The sequence below is a fragment of the Zea mays genome, chromosome 2 (genome assembly GCF_902167145.1).
Source record: "Zea mays cultivar B73 chromosome 2, Zm-B73-REFERENCE-NAM-5.0, whole genome shotgun sequence".
Lineage (NCBI taxonomy): Eukaryota > Viridiplantae > Streptophyta > Magnoliopsida > Poales > Poaceae > Zea > Zea mays.
Window position 1 is genome coordinate 195304130 of NC_050097.1, and position 17328 is coordinate 195321457.

At 45.1% G+C, this 17328-nt stretch overlaps 1 protein-coding gene across 6 annotated transcripts; it reads right to left on the reverse strand.

The window, feature by feature from the left end:
• Positions 1-1010: 1010 nt before the first annotated feature.
• On the reverse strand, positions 1011-5192 carry LOC100283408 (uncharacterized). Of its 6 annotated transcripts, none has more exons than XM_008669813.4 (7): positions 4901-5192; positions 4740-4797; positions 3856-4516; positions 3027-3079; positions 2233-2364; positions 1839-2000; positions 1011-1641 (listed from the first exon to the last, which is right to left on the reverse strand). In XM_008669813.4, the coding sequence occupies exons 3-7, from the start codon at positions 4373-4375 to the stop codon at positions 1372-1374; spliced, it is 1137 nt and encodes a 378-aa protein (XP_008668035.1). In that variant the 5' UTR covers positions 4376-4516; positions 4740-4797; positions 4901-5192; the 3' UTR covers positions 1011-1371.
• Between the last annotated feature and the right edge of the window lie 12136 nt (positions 5193-17328).

A 17328-nucleotide genomic window follows, 5' to 3' on the forward strand; every position in this document is an offset into this window, starting at 1 on the left:
TATTATAAGATGACTAGAACGAAAAAACTACCAGTTTATGCAGACAATGGTTGCATGTCATGTCTTGTCTCCAATTCCCAATCTTGCTACTTATAGCATCGCCACAGGCTTGGCTAACCAAATCAATCTAGCAGTGAAATTCTCTAGGTCTGTCTAGTTCTTGGCTATTATGCCACGCTTTATTTAAAGGTAGTTATCTAAATTGAAAAAAAAACTAACTTTAGACTGAAAAAATTAGATAAAGATGGTAAATTAGACAGTGAATCAAACATGTATTTTATGTTCAACTATCATGCCAAATGCTCTGAGAGTTAATTAAATTCTGAACAGTCGTCTACTCCCTTGGTTACTACTTACTATATTAGATGCAATCCAATTGTAAACAGTCCTCTAAACTTACTATCTCTGCTCACAAATATATGATACCGTTGTCTTTTTTTAAAACTTTGACCAGTTGTTTTATTCAAAAAAAGTAAAATTTTAAATCAAGCATAAACTATCTTAAGTGATAAAACAAATAAAAAAATAAATAATAACTCATTATTTTTTTAAATAAGACGAAAGGTCAATTTTTTTAAAAAAAATCAACGATGTCATGTATTTATGAACAAACGAATACTATATTAGTTGCAAGCCAACCACTTCAAATGACCGTATTTGTAAATATATTACAGGCTAATTTAGAAACTTAAATCTCCTTTAATCTTGAAGGGATTTAAGTTTCTAAACTAATCCTAAGATATGGAAGAGTCATTTTAATGTCTGATGTATGGATAGCTGTTTTAAAAAATCATCATGGTCGTTCTGAAAAATCCTCTCCTGGACACTGGACCCTGCTTTCCCGCTGTTGTGACGCAAATCGTGTCTTCGGTGTCCACTCTCGTGCGACTGAGACGAGCAGCGGCTCCCAGAGTTCCGCGCCACGAGGCGTGCGGCTGCCGCCGCGCAGCTCCAGCAGCAGCGCGAAAATTTGCCATTTTGTATCAATCTTTTCAGACAAGTTTGCATTGTGAGTTGTGTGTGACCTTCACAACAAGGTGGATCTATACACGTATTATTATGGGCATGGATGCATATCGTGCGGCAAGCCGATGCACCCAAGCAGAAGAAACCAAGAACTTCCGACATGCTGCATTGGGGGCACAGGTTCAGTACACGGCATCCATTCCAGACGACAGACAATAAGCAACCACCTCACAATCACAACGCACGATTTACACCTACAGCAACAGCAAGAGCTACACAGTCTTGACACCACCTACAAGCTACCGCTGCTTCTCACCGAGTGAGCTTCGGCCTCGACGAGTGCCTCACGCGCCTTTAGTCCTTTCTGCCAGTTCTACCACGGTCAGACGGTGTCCGGGGGTCTCGTCATTTCCAGAACAGACCGGAGAAGCCACCTGGCTGTGGCTGCTGCTGCTGCTGCCCATGGCCACCGCTGGCCCCTGCGTGCGGCGGGCTCGGCGGGGCGCCACTGGACGACTCGCTTAGGCTCAATGTGCCTCTGGACGGCGGGCTGCTCGGCCCTGCCGCCACGCCCGTCGGCGCGAGATTTAGTGGCGCCGGTGACGGAGCAAGCTGCTGCTGCTGCTGCTGCTTCGGCTGCTTCTTTCCACCGGCGTCGAAGCTCCCCACTACGATCTGCACAGTACAGATAACAATGGTGGTCACTGATCACAGTGCAGTCGGAGGAAGGCAATTGAGTGGCGTCGAAAGGAAATCTGGAGATACAGTCGACGACCGACAACGCTCTGTAATTTATGCTACCACGACGAAATGAATGAACCAGGAAGGTACAGATTTTTTCAGCCAGCAGGATCCAGAGGACGACAGCAGACCTGTACCGGTGAAGCAGCCGTCAGGAGTCCGGCAACACAGCCACCCAGGACACGGCCGTCGGGGCCTGCTAGCGAAACGCTGAGCCCACCAGTTCGACTGCGCTGGCCACCGTTCTCTGACAGAAGAAACGACCCGGACAGAGACAGTATCTCGAAACGACCCTGTTTCAGGTATTCAGGAGACCAAGATTTCAGTTTTCATTCGTCGTCACCTACACCGACTGCGCAGTACAAATACCAGCGACAGTGATGACTCGCGGTATAGACAATAGACATCAGTAAGGTCACTCTTCTGAATCGCTGTACCAGTGTACCTGGCAGTAAAGTACTCGAGCTGACTATCTGTATCAAAGTGTACTCGATACTCATAACTTGTGGCATTCAAAATACGAACCTCGTATGTCACCGTTCCACCCGAAGTGGCAGATTGCCGAAGCGTCACATTTGATATGGCGCCGTTTGCTGAAAGGATGCAGACCGCGCGTGTCCCGTGCTGCGAGAACGACATGATCTTTGCCGATACGTCCTGGAAAGCAAACAAAGTTCAAGCCAGTTACAGCAGTGAACCTCTGATTACCAGCACCTGCTACAGTAGACTCACGTCTACCCGCAATCTGGCTACAAAAGAACTGTTACAAGTCATAAAATACAATCTCTAGTTTAAAAGATAACAAGCCTAATCATGATGAATGCTGGTACTTTTGGGGAAATAACAGACAGATGGGTGATGGAGCTGATAATGAAGCTGAAGCTAGTGAGTCGTGACCAGGCCGGAGAAATGAACTAATTTCCCGTGTAAAAATGAAAATTCATTGTAAAAATGATGTTGTCAAACTAGGCCTAATACTGTATTGGCTCTCTACTAACTTAGCATCCCGTAAATTATATGGAGTTAAGCTTTAAGCCTCAATACCGGGTGAGAGACTTAGCATTCAAGTTCTGCAAGTATGGAAGCCGGGCATATGACTGCATTTTTCTCACATATTCAATGGACCAGAATATCATATGTCCTGCTTTAGTAAAGTGCTCAAGGTAAGCCTTAAAATTCAGTAACGGCAGAGGCGCCACTAATGCACTACAATTAATAGCTTAAGGCAGACCTTACTTCATTTAACAAAAAAATAAACTGAATAATTTACTGACAAGTGGCATGCACATATATGAAAAAGAATCCAGGATTAACTGTACCTCTCCGGCTTTTACAAAAATAAGATGAGGCGTAAAACCTGCCCCCGCTGGCCCTGCAAAACATATGCTCGATTAAACGGATTGGAGTATCTCGTACTTGAATAATGTAACAGCCAACACTGAGGCTCAGTTTGTTTCGGATTATAATCTCTATAGATTATATAATTCAGCGTAAATAATACAGCAGGTAAATAAACAACTAGATTATGAGTTCAGATTATATAATCTAAAGCTCAGATTATGATAATCTCATAATCTCCTCAAGAATAGCTTATTTAATATTATTTTTAGCAAAAGACTTATGTAAATAGAAATTACAATATATGACATCATTGTTTTCTCACCTCAAATAAACAAACAAGGGTACTGTAGTCTTTGTAAATAATCTGCATTTGTATAATCTAGACTACCAAACAGCTACATATAGATTATAATCTATCTAGATTATATAATCTATAAGCTAAAACAAGCATGCCCTAAGCATGCTTAAGCTAGACATTCCGACAGAAATTGCAGAATGATTCAATTAAAATGGCCTATCCTATAGATGCAAAGTAAAGAAGAGGTTCCTTCTTTCTTAAAGAAGGCTGTAAAAGTACTAATTTACTGACACCACTCTTGCAGTCCATCAGCTCAGATCTGATCGAAAGCCAACCAGCAATTCTGAGCAAATCTGGACTCCAGGCCGTATTTTATAATTCGTTGTGACAGAAAATACAAGAAATTAAACAAGAATAAAACTGCCCCTCCCCGTTCTTGAGTTTCATCATAAAATAAGAAAGCAACAAAAAAAATGCGGTCTCGGATGATGAGGGTGCACCAATATTACCGAGCGCAGCCACGTGCTTCTTGTTGGTGGAGCCCTTCGGCCGGCCCCGCTTCTTCGCGCCGTCCGGCGACGCTGACGGCGCAGTGTTCGGCGCCTTCGGGCCGTTAGGCGAGAAAGGACCGGAAGCTCCAAGAGCCGCCGGCGCCGGCTCCCCAGCCATGGATGCGGGCACCAATGCCAGCGACATGGAGCCGTCGGGGCCGTACTTTCTTGGCCGGCCACGCTTTTTCTTGGTCCCCGGCTCACCCGCGCCACCCGAGTGCACGGGCGCGCCACCATTGCCTCCTACGCCAGCCAAGCTTGAAGCAGACGCGGCGCTGCCGCCCACGGGCTGGTATGTCGCCGTCGCGGGCGGCACGGAGCTCACCGGGGTGAAGATGGCGGTGCCGTCCGTCGTGTACGCCATGCGCAGGCCCTGCGTGCCCCCGGAGGACGGCGGCGTTGCCGGGGTCTTCGGCAGCCCGAACGGCTCCCTTCCCGCCATCACTCCTTGCTCCGGAGACGGGCTCACCTCCATCATTCCACACCGAACAGGTGCGCCGAAGCAGAAGCGGAACTACGAATCTGGCAATCTGCGGCTGTCTTCAGCGATTTTCCTTGACTGAAGGCGGCCGCTCTCCTGCTTCACAGCAAATCGGACAACCGGCGAAGCGGGTAAGAGCTGCAAAAACCATAAACCCCCGCTGATCAAAGCTGGAAAAATTGACATGAACAGATCAAGTTTTACAGCGTAGGGTGGCGGCAACCTGTGTAACGGCGGGGAAGAAACGAGGAGAGATGGAAGGAATATAAGCCGTAAATCACAGTAAAAAAAGACAGAGAGAGAGAGAAAAGAATGAAGAAGGTAAGGATTTGGCAAATAAAGCAGATAAATTAGAGATTACCCGCTCGAGAAATGAAGCAGAGAATTCCTCCAGGAGGTCTTCAGAAATTAGTATAGCACTAGGAAAATGGAGACAGAAGGCAGGAAAATAGTCAGGGATAGCAAGACGCAGAGCTCGCACACTGGCAGGTTAAGCGGCGGAGCTCAAGAGTCACCACTCACCGGAGGCCAATCAAAGAACTCAGCTCAAGCAGCCAGCTAACGATAGAATTCAATGGATTTGGCTTATATCTCACGTAATTTCCCCTCACATCACATAGCCTTCTTCTACCTCGATTTTCCTTTCTTTCGTTTCTTTTCCTTTTCCGAGCTCTCCTCTTGGAAGTTGGCACGTAATCTTTTGTGAAAAGAAAATGGTTTTAGCCGGGAATAAAAAGAAAATTAGGCGGGTAAGTGAAGCACGTCAGGATTGCATTGGTAAGGGTCTACCTTATTTGACCCCCTATGCTTATTTTATTTAGTTTGCGGCCTCCTATGCTTTTGGCTTTATCTGCTCCTGCATATTATTTTTTTAATCTTTTGCACGTCTGTGTTTTACACTGTGCACATGGACCTAACCATGACCATTTCCAGCCACATGACAACTGGCATGCAAAATCGGAAAACAAAATTAAAGGACCTTGTTTTCGTTTGACCAAAGTCTAGAGCTCATGCCAAAGGGAATTTGAAATTCTCAATCATGCTAAACTTAAACCTATTTTAAATGAAAATTTTGTGTGGGCTATCGCTAGCAAACAGTATCTTTTTAATGCGTGCACATATTAGAATTCAGGATATTTTTTATGCACTAAGCTTTATTTTATATTTGGCAATTGTTTTTAGTTTGACGTTACAACATTTACGAAAAAAATGATTTCTCTTGCAAATATTTTTTATATGTTATGCAAAAAGATTAGAGATTTTAAAACATCTGGATTGATGTTGGACATTTTTTTTAAAAAAAGTTAAGTGTATGGAAAATAGTTACCCATGTGTCTAAAGCTTGGTTTGTAGGTTTTATTGGATTTTTAATTCTAGGCTATTCTAACTTGTATGAGACTAAAAGACTTTGTTAACGTTCGTTATCATTGATAGAGATTTCAAAGCATCTAGCAAAATTGTACTATCCTACTTAACAAATTCTCGTGAGATTTCACACATGTGCCCCGGCCATTCGCGAGCCTTCAATTTAATACAGCACTAATTGGACCTACTTACGGGCTAGATGAAGATTTGATTTTAATTCACAGATTTCACGGGATTCGGTACTCTGCACCAGGAAATTCTGTTGCCGGGGACTTTGTTTTCTGTTAGGTGACACAAAACATCAAAAAGTCGGCACCAGAACCACCGAACCCAGTCAGCAAAATCGGATTTGGTGCAGAGACGGAATAGAAACCGGACACGGCATCCTAACAAAAATGTCATTTTTATTCCAAGCGATTTTGACATAAAACAGCATGTATGTATGCACTAGAACGAACGCGCGGACCCCACGCTAAAATCTGAGCCTTTTTTTCCCGTCCCGCGCGGGGCCCTGCTTGGTCCTTCACGGCAAAGCATGCGTTCGCGTGAGTTTCTCCCGTTTATGCGTGGTCCTCTGAAATAATTGCAGACAACTTTAAAATAAATAAATTAATTAATAATTAGCTTTTAGAAACTGTGAGATGGAAATGATGCACTTGCACTAGAGAAGACGAGAGCCCTACGCAGCTACGCTCTTGAGAGATTGAGTGCATGCCAAGAATCAGCCTGCAAAACCGAATAAAGTCTTTCCACCTTTTTATTTATTGTTATACCGCCACTGGACACTTTTAACTTGAACTTGTCCAGCACGTGTCGCCTGCATCGTCCTTATCGCTCTCGCTTGGCTTCTTTCATCTGATCACCTCTTGTCATGCAATTTGTGATTTAGCATGCGCCTTGTTTTGCCGTCCGGACGTGCTAATTCCATGCGAAGTTTTTTTAAAAAAAAATTGGGGAGAAAGCCCAAACAAAGTGGAGGTGCGTGAGACCAAGATTTGTAGCTGGCGGCACGGAATATTTTGGGTATAAACCTTGCGATAGAAATATAATTGTTCTTAATAGTATGTTAATATTACTGATTATTGCTTCCATTCCGTTGAAGCTTATGCCAGAGGAAAAATATACGTAAATCCTAGGAAAAGACATTTGTCAGGTCTTCCACACCTCCACTCCTAGCAAGAATCAGTCTCGTGCAGCCAAACGACAAAAAAGTAACTCCATGGTGGGAGTGTAGTGAATCTAGTCACCAATTTGTAGTAGAGAGTGAGAGTCAAAAAATATGCTTCCCGCCGCTTTCAATCTGCTCCCTACTCTCCAACCCCTCATAAATCACTTAACACATTATTTGTCAAACAGTGTTAGCCAGATAAATTCACTTCTACTAGATAATTGTGGGGGACAGATATCCCCGGGTCCACTGGAAGAGTAAAAGACCTCACGAAAGGCCCAAGGGCCCAATAAATTGTAAGGTCATTCTTTCGTGGGCCTGGAGAGAGACAATCAGCAAAGCAGGTCGACATGAGGCCGGATTGGTGCGAGCCCGGACGGCCCACAACGTCGAGCGAGCGACCACAACAGAGATCCGACTTTCCCGCGCTGGAGCCCCCATGCAACGGAGCCATGCGAGGATAGGTCGGCAGAACTATAGGGAGATAAACTCAAACAGTTCACTATCTTTTAGTTACACATTGTTATCATATCCACGTGTATTGCCCCACGGTCGAATATATAAGGCCTAGGGGGCACCCCTTCAGAACGATCGACCCTATTACTCAGCCACCCACCTCAACTCTCTGCATTCTCGATTCGGAGAGCTCCCTTGTAACCTCATTCACCAAGCATACTCACCAGGACGTATGGTGTTACGCATCTCTAAGCGGCCTGAACCTGTAAACATTGTCCACTGTCCCTCGTGCATCTGGCACGAACCATTTTGCTACAGTCGGCGACACCGTTGTTCAATGGATTTTTATATGCTGATACATGTACGTACACGTTGAAAAATAATAATGGAATAATAATGAACAGATCCGATGATCAATTAGTAAAAAAAAAAGGGGCTGAAGATAATAATGGAGTTGTGGTTACGTGATGACTTTGGGATCTTTCTATCCAATCCATGCATGCCTGAATATGCTTATTTATCTACAAATGTTGGCCGCATGCACTGCGATCCAAAATATTCGCGTGATTAGTTGACCGGAACAACCTGAGCAATAAAATAGCTTCAGCGCAGTCCTTATCCAAAGAACCGGCGCATGCGAGGGATGGTGAACTTATCCTTACGTGAATTTCTGAACGCACTCACGAGTACTGATCCGTTTGCCAGCTGCCTATAAAGAAGCAGAGTACCAGAGAGGGAGGCCATCGTAGATCCAGCTGCAACTGACGCCGCCGGCCAGAGAGATCGGCCAGAAGAGAAGACACGCAAAAAAGGGGGTGCAGCGCCAGGAAAGAAAAGGGCCTCGCCGCCGGCCGCCATCCGTCGTGATCCGAGAGAACAGGAAGCAGCCGTCGGGAGACGCGACCAGAGAGAAGCCACCGGAGGAGAGTGCCAACCGCCATCAGGAAGGCATCGCTCCTAGCATTCACGCCGTTCAGTCAGAGAAGTCATCCACGCGCAGCAACACATATTCCCAGCCATCATCAGAGAGCATTCCCAGCCATCATCAGAGAAAAGAAGGCAGTAAAAGGAAGCTAACAGAGGAAGACGCCAGGAGGTTGCTGAAGACGCCCAAATACAAGTCAGAATAAAGCACCAAAGCAGCAGCCAACGCTTGCAAGACAATCAACATCCATCCATATGGCATTCACGACATCCATGGGTGAGAAACATTTTTAATCTATTTTCTATTATCTAATCGCAGGGGGTAAAGGACAGAACGTGACGAGCTACCTGATCGCACCCAGTCCATCAGCCACCTCACCTTCATCACTGTCGGTGCGTCCACCTTACCACTGCAGCGAGCTGCGCTATCAATAGATACCAAGGTTCCCTGGAAGCACCGTCCCACGACACACGCGCCTGTATCAGCATCGGCAGCATCGTCCCAGCATCCATCGGCTCACCAACGACACGTTCTGGTGATCTGATTCACATGGGCTCCTTACCGCGACTTTGCCCCTGTATGGCAGACTCCGGCATCGACACCGACTCGTCACTCGGCGGATGACCTGCCTTCAAGTGACCATCATGTGTCGCCTAGCGGGCGACCATGGCGGTGTTGTCCCTGACGATTGCGATCCAGCCACCTGAGAGAACCAGAAGCACGACCGTCAAGAGATATAGGCTCGAGTAGCCGAGCTACAGAGAGGTGTTTGGCCAGGGGGCGTGCGTCCATGCGCGTACATGGCCATATATGTCTAATACTACTTCTACTTCATCACCGTTAGTTGAAGAAGCTACCCACAAGCACCTAATATTAACAAAGTATGATGAAGTGTTGGCAATTTATTAGCAAACTTATCATTATTATTCCGACGACACGTCTTGTGTAAACGAGATCAAACACATTGTTGCTGGGTACCGACGAGGCGAAGGCAATACTACGTTCATGCTGATGAAAGCTGGCGGACATACGACTGGGCACCGACGAGGCGAAAGTCATCCCCTTCATCAACAACATCCCGTTTACCAATCAACGTGACAATGGCGTAGTCATGATTAAGTTTTGGCAATTTTAAAAGGCACTCACATCATTCACCGTGCACTCATCCTGAGATACGACGACCACTATGCGCAGCTTAATCGGAGGTGTTCTACATATTGTACTATGTAGATGTAATTAACCGGGCGAGCCTCTCGTGTAAGGTCCCGGGAATCAGCGAACTACACATTTCTCCAAGTCAAAAGCTTGTCCAAGCAATGACGTAGAAGACAGCGGAAGACAAGTTCAGGCGAACTATGTACTTTGTAAAAATCCGATGATTAATGAAATATATGGTTCATGATTGCAACACTTGTCCTAATTCGCTCGATTTTTTTTTATTATTTCTTTTGTTCTCGCAAACAAAATGGCACGCCCGGTGGGACCTGATTCTCCTCCCATCTTTGCTGCGCTACAGTGGTCGTCATACAATTTCTCTTCTAAGCTTAGCTGTTCAATAGCAATGGCTGATGCTTGTCACAAGAACTTTAAGAGTTCAGCGAAAACAAATATTTATGTTGCATGCACATGGTAACATGTACTAGCAGCTTGCATGATAGACTCTGCACCTGAGTCACATGATTTAATAGACACAGTGAAATGAGCTTGTCTAAAGCATGTTTGAATACACATAAAGCTGTTTGAATGGCGTACTAACTAAAGGAGTCCCGCTTGCAGGAGAGACTTTTCCCACCATCTCCGCTCAAGAAGCCACCAAGTTTGGTGCAACAACACAATTGTTTCAGTTCGGGACAAATCCACCAGTCGCGGTGATCAAGTACGAGGGCAAGACGTACTACCACATCACTAAAGATCCAGTCAAGCCTGACACTGGAAAGCATGCATCCATGAAGGCGAAGAAACAGAGATGTGAGGCAATCACTAAAGCTCGTGATCTTCTCAAGAGCAATGAAAGGCTTCATGCCAAGCAGTTTGAGCAGGTTTTTAACGACCTTCACAACGTGACCTACAAGCTTTCCATATCCATGCACAAAGCTCGGTCTAGTGGCAACGCTAATACTGCACGCAACTACAGAAGGAAGAGAAGACAAGTTAAGGGGTTGTGTGCAGCCCTAACGAATCGTGTCATTCAGGACACGAGAAGCGAAGAGGAACCACATGGCTCTGTTTATTTAGATCCTGTGGAGACACCCTACGTATTGTCTGTAAAGGCAGAACGTCCTCATGAGCTGAAGCAACTCATTAGAGATGCAATCATGAATGAGTTCTGGACACGCACCATGAATCGTCCGGCTCATTTTCCTGGTTGCAAACCACTACCACTTCTACAATCTACAATGCTAGTCTCGGTCAATCACATTACGACAAATGACAATACCAAAAATAGGTTTGCAACACTGCCTAACGAGGTTCCAACACCTCATTCTGATGATCTTCAACGCCAGTTCCAACAGTTGCAAGCTCAGATGATGCAGCTTCAGCAACAATTACAAGGGCATGAGGAAGGCACACATGCTGGGGGCAGGCCTAGTTGTTCTCACGTGAATGAACATGCGAGGAGCAGACCTATTCATTCTCATGAAAATGAACATTATATACATGCCGGGGGCAGGCCTAGCCGTCCTTATGAGAATTACACACGAACCGGGGGCGGGTCTATGCACCGAACTCGGGATCGCTATCATGAAGAGCCGGAGTCATCTCGCCAAACTAATATGAGGCAACATATCCCGAGTTATCGTCCTCAATATGATCAAAGAACTTTGGCTCCAAGAAGAGGTTCTCATCAATACTTCAAGACTAGGCATGCATCATCGTCGTCGCATGTCTACCAGCAAGCACGTCAAGAATGGCGACCTGTGTCGCCAAGGCGGGAACAGCATCAGGGTGAACCCGCAATTACATTTGCTTCACGAGGACAAGAGGGCCCAATGCCGCCGCCTCAACGACCTACAAGTGCACCCACTCAGATTGCAACTACATCAAGCTCTCAACAGAATAGGTCATTGCTACCAACACCATCAATCCAACCTATCACTGCATATGTTCCATCAGTAAACAAACGCAAGCGTGAAAATCGTCGAAATAATCGACGTGTGTTGTACCAAGAGCTTCAAGAATTGGTGCTCAACAATGTGCGAGTGAAAGTGCGACCAGAAGGTCAAGTCCACCCGTTCTATGATAAAATTATGTTGCGTCTCTCCCCTGCCTTGAAGCAGAATGAAAGGTATAGGTATCTAGTGGAACGCCTGGTACCCAAGCCTAAGAAATTACAAGAGAATACGCAAACAATCACACCCGAGCAGGGGTTTGGTTTTCTTAAACCCGAGGCAGCCGTAATGGAGGGCGATACTAAAAATTCTATAAAGGAAAAATCAGAAGTTGTAACTCCTCTAAAGGAGATTGAGCAAACAAAGGCACAACAGGTGACATCATTACAAGACCTTGAGCGAAAGGGTAAAGAGATATTGCAAAATACTGAAGATGGTGACCATTATATGAAGGATGCTGATAATATGAAGGGTGTTGACAATGATGTTGCTCTATGTGGCACTCTTTCGGCACTCTCAGAACAAAGTGATGACCCCAAATGGGCACCACCACAAGTAACACATGAGTTTTCTTATCCTTCGGACGAGGAAATAGTTCCCAACCCTAAAGCAAGCTATTCCAAGAGGAGACTTCTTCCTAATCTAGGAAAGGTCCGTAAGTGGTTCAGTGGGTCTAATGATCAAGATGATGAGAGTGATATGAAGTCTTCAACAGCACCATGTCTCCCTGTTACATCAAAAAATCGAACAGCTAGTGGGAGATCACGAGGTGGGCTATCACCACATCATTACATAAATGTGGAGTCACGTCTGCCACAAGATAACCCCTCATTGGAGATTATCGCGCAAAGAGAGGGTGTTAGCACTCGTCTTAAGATGATTGCATCACAGAAAATAGCATGTACCTCACCACATGTTAATAATGAAAATGTTGAAGAAGAGGAATCAGATGGAGATTCTAGCACATCACTGGAAGAACGTCCTGGTTCCCCTCACTATTCTGAACTCGCACATTCTATAGTATCGAATGATGACAATGAAGAAGGCAATCTATATGATGCACCAGCTAATGTAATCATTGCTGGAGATAAAGATAAAGAAAAAGACTCCGGCGCTGGTGTTTCAGGGGCAAAGAATGATATGGAGCAGATGTTGTTCACTCAGCAAAAACAAATTGATGCTCTGACGGCACAAGTAGGTCAGCTAGTTGAGCTTTTCAAGAATGCCGCGGGTGATGTGTCCAATAAAGTTATTGACCCGCAAATGGAAGATCAAGAAGAGGATGAGGATTGGCGTGAAGCAGGAAAAGGTCATGAACAATTCATGTTCCAAAAGCAACAAGCACCACCACCATTACACACATTGAAGGATTATCATGATATCATTAACGACTTGGTTGATAAGAGGATGAAGCAAATATCAATCGAGCAAAGCCCTCAAGTTTCTGAAAGTGAGCTTGAAAAGCCATATGAAGCATGGCATGATTTAGTGCCCTTCCCATCAGGGTGGCACCCACCAAAGTTTCGTCTATTTGATGGCACTGGTGATGCAAGAGAGCATTTGGCGTACTTTGAAGCCATGTGTGGAGACACATCCCGCACTCCATCTCTTCTATTACGACAGTTCTCTGGTTCGTTGACTGGGCCAGCCTTCCATTGGTATAGTCGCTTGCCGGTTGGCTCCATACCCGACTGGAAAACCATGAAAGAATTGTTTAAATCCCATTTTGTGTCCATGAAGAAGGACTTCTCCATCGTCGAGCTGCTTCAAGTCAAGCAAAAGCGAGATGAGAAAATTGACGACTACATACTTCGTTTCCGCAATAGCTATGTTCGCCTTGCAAGAGAAATGCACCCTCAAGAGGCTGTTAGTATGTGCATACATGGCATGCAACAACATTGGTCGCTCGAGGTGTCTCGACGCGAACCTAGAGATTTCAGCTCCCTCAGTTCGGCAGTGGCCGCAACAAAGCTGGAGTTTGAGAAGTCTCCTCAAATTATGGAGCTTTATAAGAATGCCGGCCTCTCAGACAACACAAAGAGGTTCAATACTATAATGAAGCCTAACAATAATAATAATAAACTGAAAATGGCTGAGACAAATACAACAAGGGTTGGTACATCAATGCCGCAAGGCAATGTACCTATTTTAGGCACTAGAAATGAAGCTCCAGGAAGCCGACAGCGTCCTTCAATGCAAGAATTACTCAAGAAGCAATATGTGTTCAAGCGGTCAATGATTAAAGGTTTCTTCAATCAGGTGTTGGAACATGATCACATTAAATTGCCAGATCCTAAGAGACCTGATCAAGTCGGGATGACAAACAACCCTCTCTATTGTCCATACCATCGTTATGTTGGACACATTATTGAGGATTGTGTGGCTTTTAAAGAGTGGCTCCAACGAGCAATTGATGAGAAGAGGTTGGGACTCCAACCTGATGCTGTGAATCCAGATTATCATGCCACTAACATGGTGAGCATTAGATCGACACCAAAGAGTTCTGTGGAAAAGGAAGATTGGGTTCCGTTGACACAACTAGAACATGAGTTTGCTAGCATGCAACTTACTCAAGACATTCCAAAGGTTGACACTAACCAATGGCATGTCATGAAGCATCATATACCTCCATCAAGAGGGTATCAACATCATGAAGCAAGATTAGTTCCACCTTACTGTAAGCATGTCGTGTCACATAGGCAGCATGACCCAAGTCAGCGTCGTCTACCACAAAGGTTTGTGCCACTGTCTGAGGGGGATGAGCAATTCCCGCGACTTGCCCGAAGGTCACCAACTCTAGCACAATTCATGCCCAAAAGCTGGGGGCAGGCATCCCACTCCACAGTGCAAGAAAGAGAACCTACAAGAGAAGAGTGCAACGTGATCCTCCAACATAGCGACAACACAGGTAGTAGCTCTGATGAAGGGTTAACCATTCGTGAACAAGAAATATTTCAAGCTGAGGCTTCTTCAACAAGTGCTAATAAGCTAGAAGTAGACATGAATCTACGAAGTGGCAAAGCCTTGCCAGAACTCCAAAATCTGCGCAAGAAGTCTAAAGAAAAAGATGTTTGCCTGAAGGAAAATTTACCGCAAGTTGATACAAGGAATGCACCAATGAATGATGGAGATGCTGCACTCAAGGTTGATTATAATGTGGTTGCACACCTTAAGCGTATACCAGCGCTGTTAAGTGTGTATGATGCCCTCTTATTGGTTCCTGAACTTCGCCAAGCACTTGTTGAGGCATTGCAAAAACCAGAAGTGTATGAAATAGACATGGCAAAGCACAACTTGTTATGTAACTCGATAGGAGCCAACCAACTTACATTTTCTGAAGATGATAAAGTACTAGAATACGATGATCACAATCGCCCGCTATACATAGAAGGAAACATTGCTTCAGCGCATCTGCGGCGTGTACTTATTGACCCTGGCTCTGCAGTAAATATCTTGCCGGTCCGTAGCCTAACCCGGGCTGGATACACTTTGGATGACCTTGACCCCACTGAAGTGGTGATTTGTGGATTCAACAATCAAGGGACTTCTGCCCTCGGCTCCATCACTGTGAAGGTGCAAATGTCCTCATTTAGCTTCAAGGCACGGTTCTTCGTCATTGATTCAAATACATCATATTCAGCCCTCTTGGGTAGACCTTGGATCCATAAGTACCATGTAGTCCCCTCAACTTTACATCAGTGTTTAAAGTTCTTGGATAATAAAGGAGAGCAACATCGAATAGCGGCTAATCCAATGCCTTACACTATTCATGAGTCGCATCATGCTGATGCGAAGTATTATTTTTCAAGCGGAGAATCATATGACCAGCAAGGACGTGTGACACCTCCCGCTGACGTTATCATCACTCCTGGCTCTACTTCATTATCAGAGTTAAGAGCGTTTCTATCCCACCATTCTGCCAGGCGGAGTAGTAAGGGCAAAGAACAACAAAGGCGACGTGGAACACCGTCAGCCGCCGTTGCTAGCAAATCTGCTTCATCAAGTGGCTTTAGAGTATTGGCACCCTCTCCTGCCTCTACTTCAATGCCGTTTTCATTAGGAGGAGCAGAACCGCCTCCTTCTACTCCCCTTCTGTTGAGGTCTGTTCCTACAGAACCCAAAGAAAAATCTGGGATGCTTATCTTAGTGTCATCTCCGCCTAATGATATGATGTCTCCAAACATTACAGGTGCTCAAGGAGGTCCTAAGCTTCCTGCACAAGAGGCTGATCTTCCACCTCCAATTATATTACAATCAAAGAATTTAGAACAAAAAGGCACAACCCTGCCTAAAGGAAGTGTTCGAAGAAGAGTGAAAGAATTTGAGAAATCAGTAGAGGCTAAGATCAAACAACCTCCATCCATGTATACATCTATAGCGACGCCGCTAGAAGTGTGGGTTATTCAAGAACCAAAGAGTTATGCTTATCCCACCATTTTCTATAAAGCTCCACAGGTATTACCTTATGATTCTATCATTAGGTTACCTACATTTAACAGTCATGCTGACAAGGCACTAAGTACTATTAGAGCCGATCCAAGGTTGGCTCATCTGTTAGAAAAATCTGGGATTAAACTTCAACGCAATTTTAGGCTTCCATCACCGCCTGCCATTTGTGAAGAATGGTGGGATGAGGCAGAAAGATTAATTAGAAAAAGGAATAAAAAGGGGAGAAACATAACTCAATCAAAGTATGGCCTAGGTTATAGTCATAATGACTCAAGTGAAAATGAAGAGGATGAAGTCAATGACCCACGACGAGTGACATGTCATATGACCTTCGAGGGTGCTTCCTCTTATGAAGAACAAGATAAGGCTTATAAAATGCCATACTGGTCCCGATCAATTCACACAATAGCAAATGCTTGTCAAGGAATGGGAAATGAGCAGTATGTCTTATCACGAGTTGAAGAAGTTCTCACTATAGGAGAACAGGGAGAAGTCGTCGATGCTGCCCCTGCCCCTCAACAATTAGAAGATGGGGTTCAACTCACTATTGATGAATTAGTTGAGATCAACTTAGGGGCTGAGGATGATCCACGTCCCACGTTTGTAAGCGCAAGCCTTACACCTGAGGAGCGAGAAAGTTACCGAGAATTCCTTATGGAATTTCGTGATTGTTTTGCTTGGTCATATAAAGAAATGCCCGGGCTTGACCCTCGAGTTGCCACACACAAGCTTTCTATTGATCCTAAGTTTCGACCAGCGTAATCTGACACGGGCGGTTCTTGTGGGTTCTTTTGAATGCCAAAGGGAATATTATCCGGGGTGGTGGTCGAGAGGGTCCTCGACGAAGTTGGAACACGACATCGTTTCCGATTTTTTCGTTCTTTTTCAATAATTTCATGTCCTGGTTCGGTAACAAGCTGATAACCTCGTCCAAGGCCTAAACAAGTAGCCACCAAAGTCATAAAATCATCAGGATTTTCTGCTTTCGCGTCGTCGACGTCCCCTGCATGATGCATTACTGAGTTTGCATCTGCAAAGAAATCAAAATCTTTGCGCCAGAGATATATCTCTTCTTCTTCCTCTGGCGGTGCTTGTTCTGCAGGCCCACTAAATAAAGTATAAAATGTGCGCTCGCCGGGGCTCATATTCTGAAAAATGGGAGGCAACAGCATAAGAACAGTTTTCTTCTATGGTATGTTAAAAAAAAAAAAGAGGATATGATATATAGATTACCCGTGAATGTACACTGGTAATGACACGTCTGGTATTCATGGAAGGATCATGACGCTGGTGTGCAGAGGGGCTGATAGTCTGGCTTGGATGATGATCAGGCCTATCACCAGATCTAATTCTCTGGCCTGCTACTTCTTGGGTGTTCCGGTCATACGAGCGAGGGACGGATGGCCGAGCATGGAAAGTATTCATATTTTGTGGGAAGTCACCTTGGCGGCGTGATCGACCCCTCAGCGGCATGGCG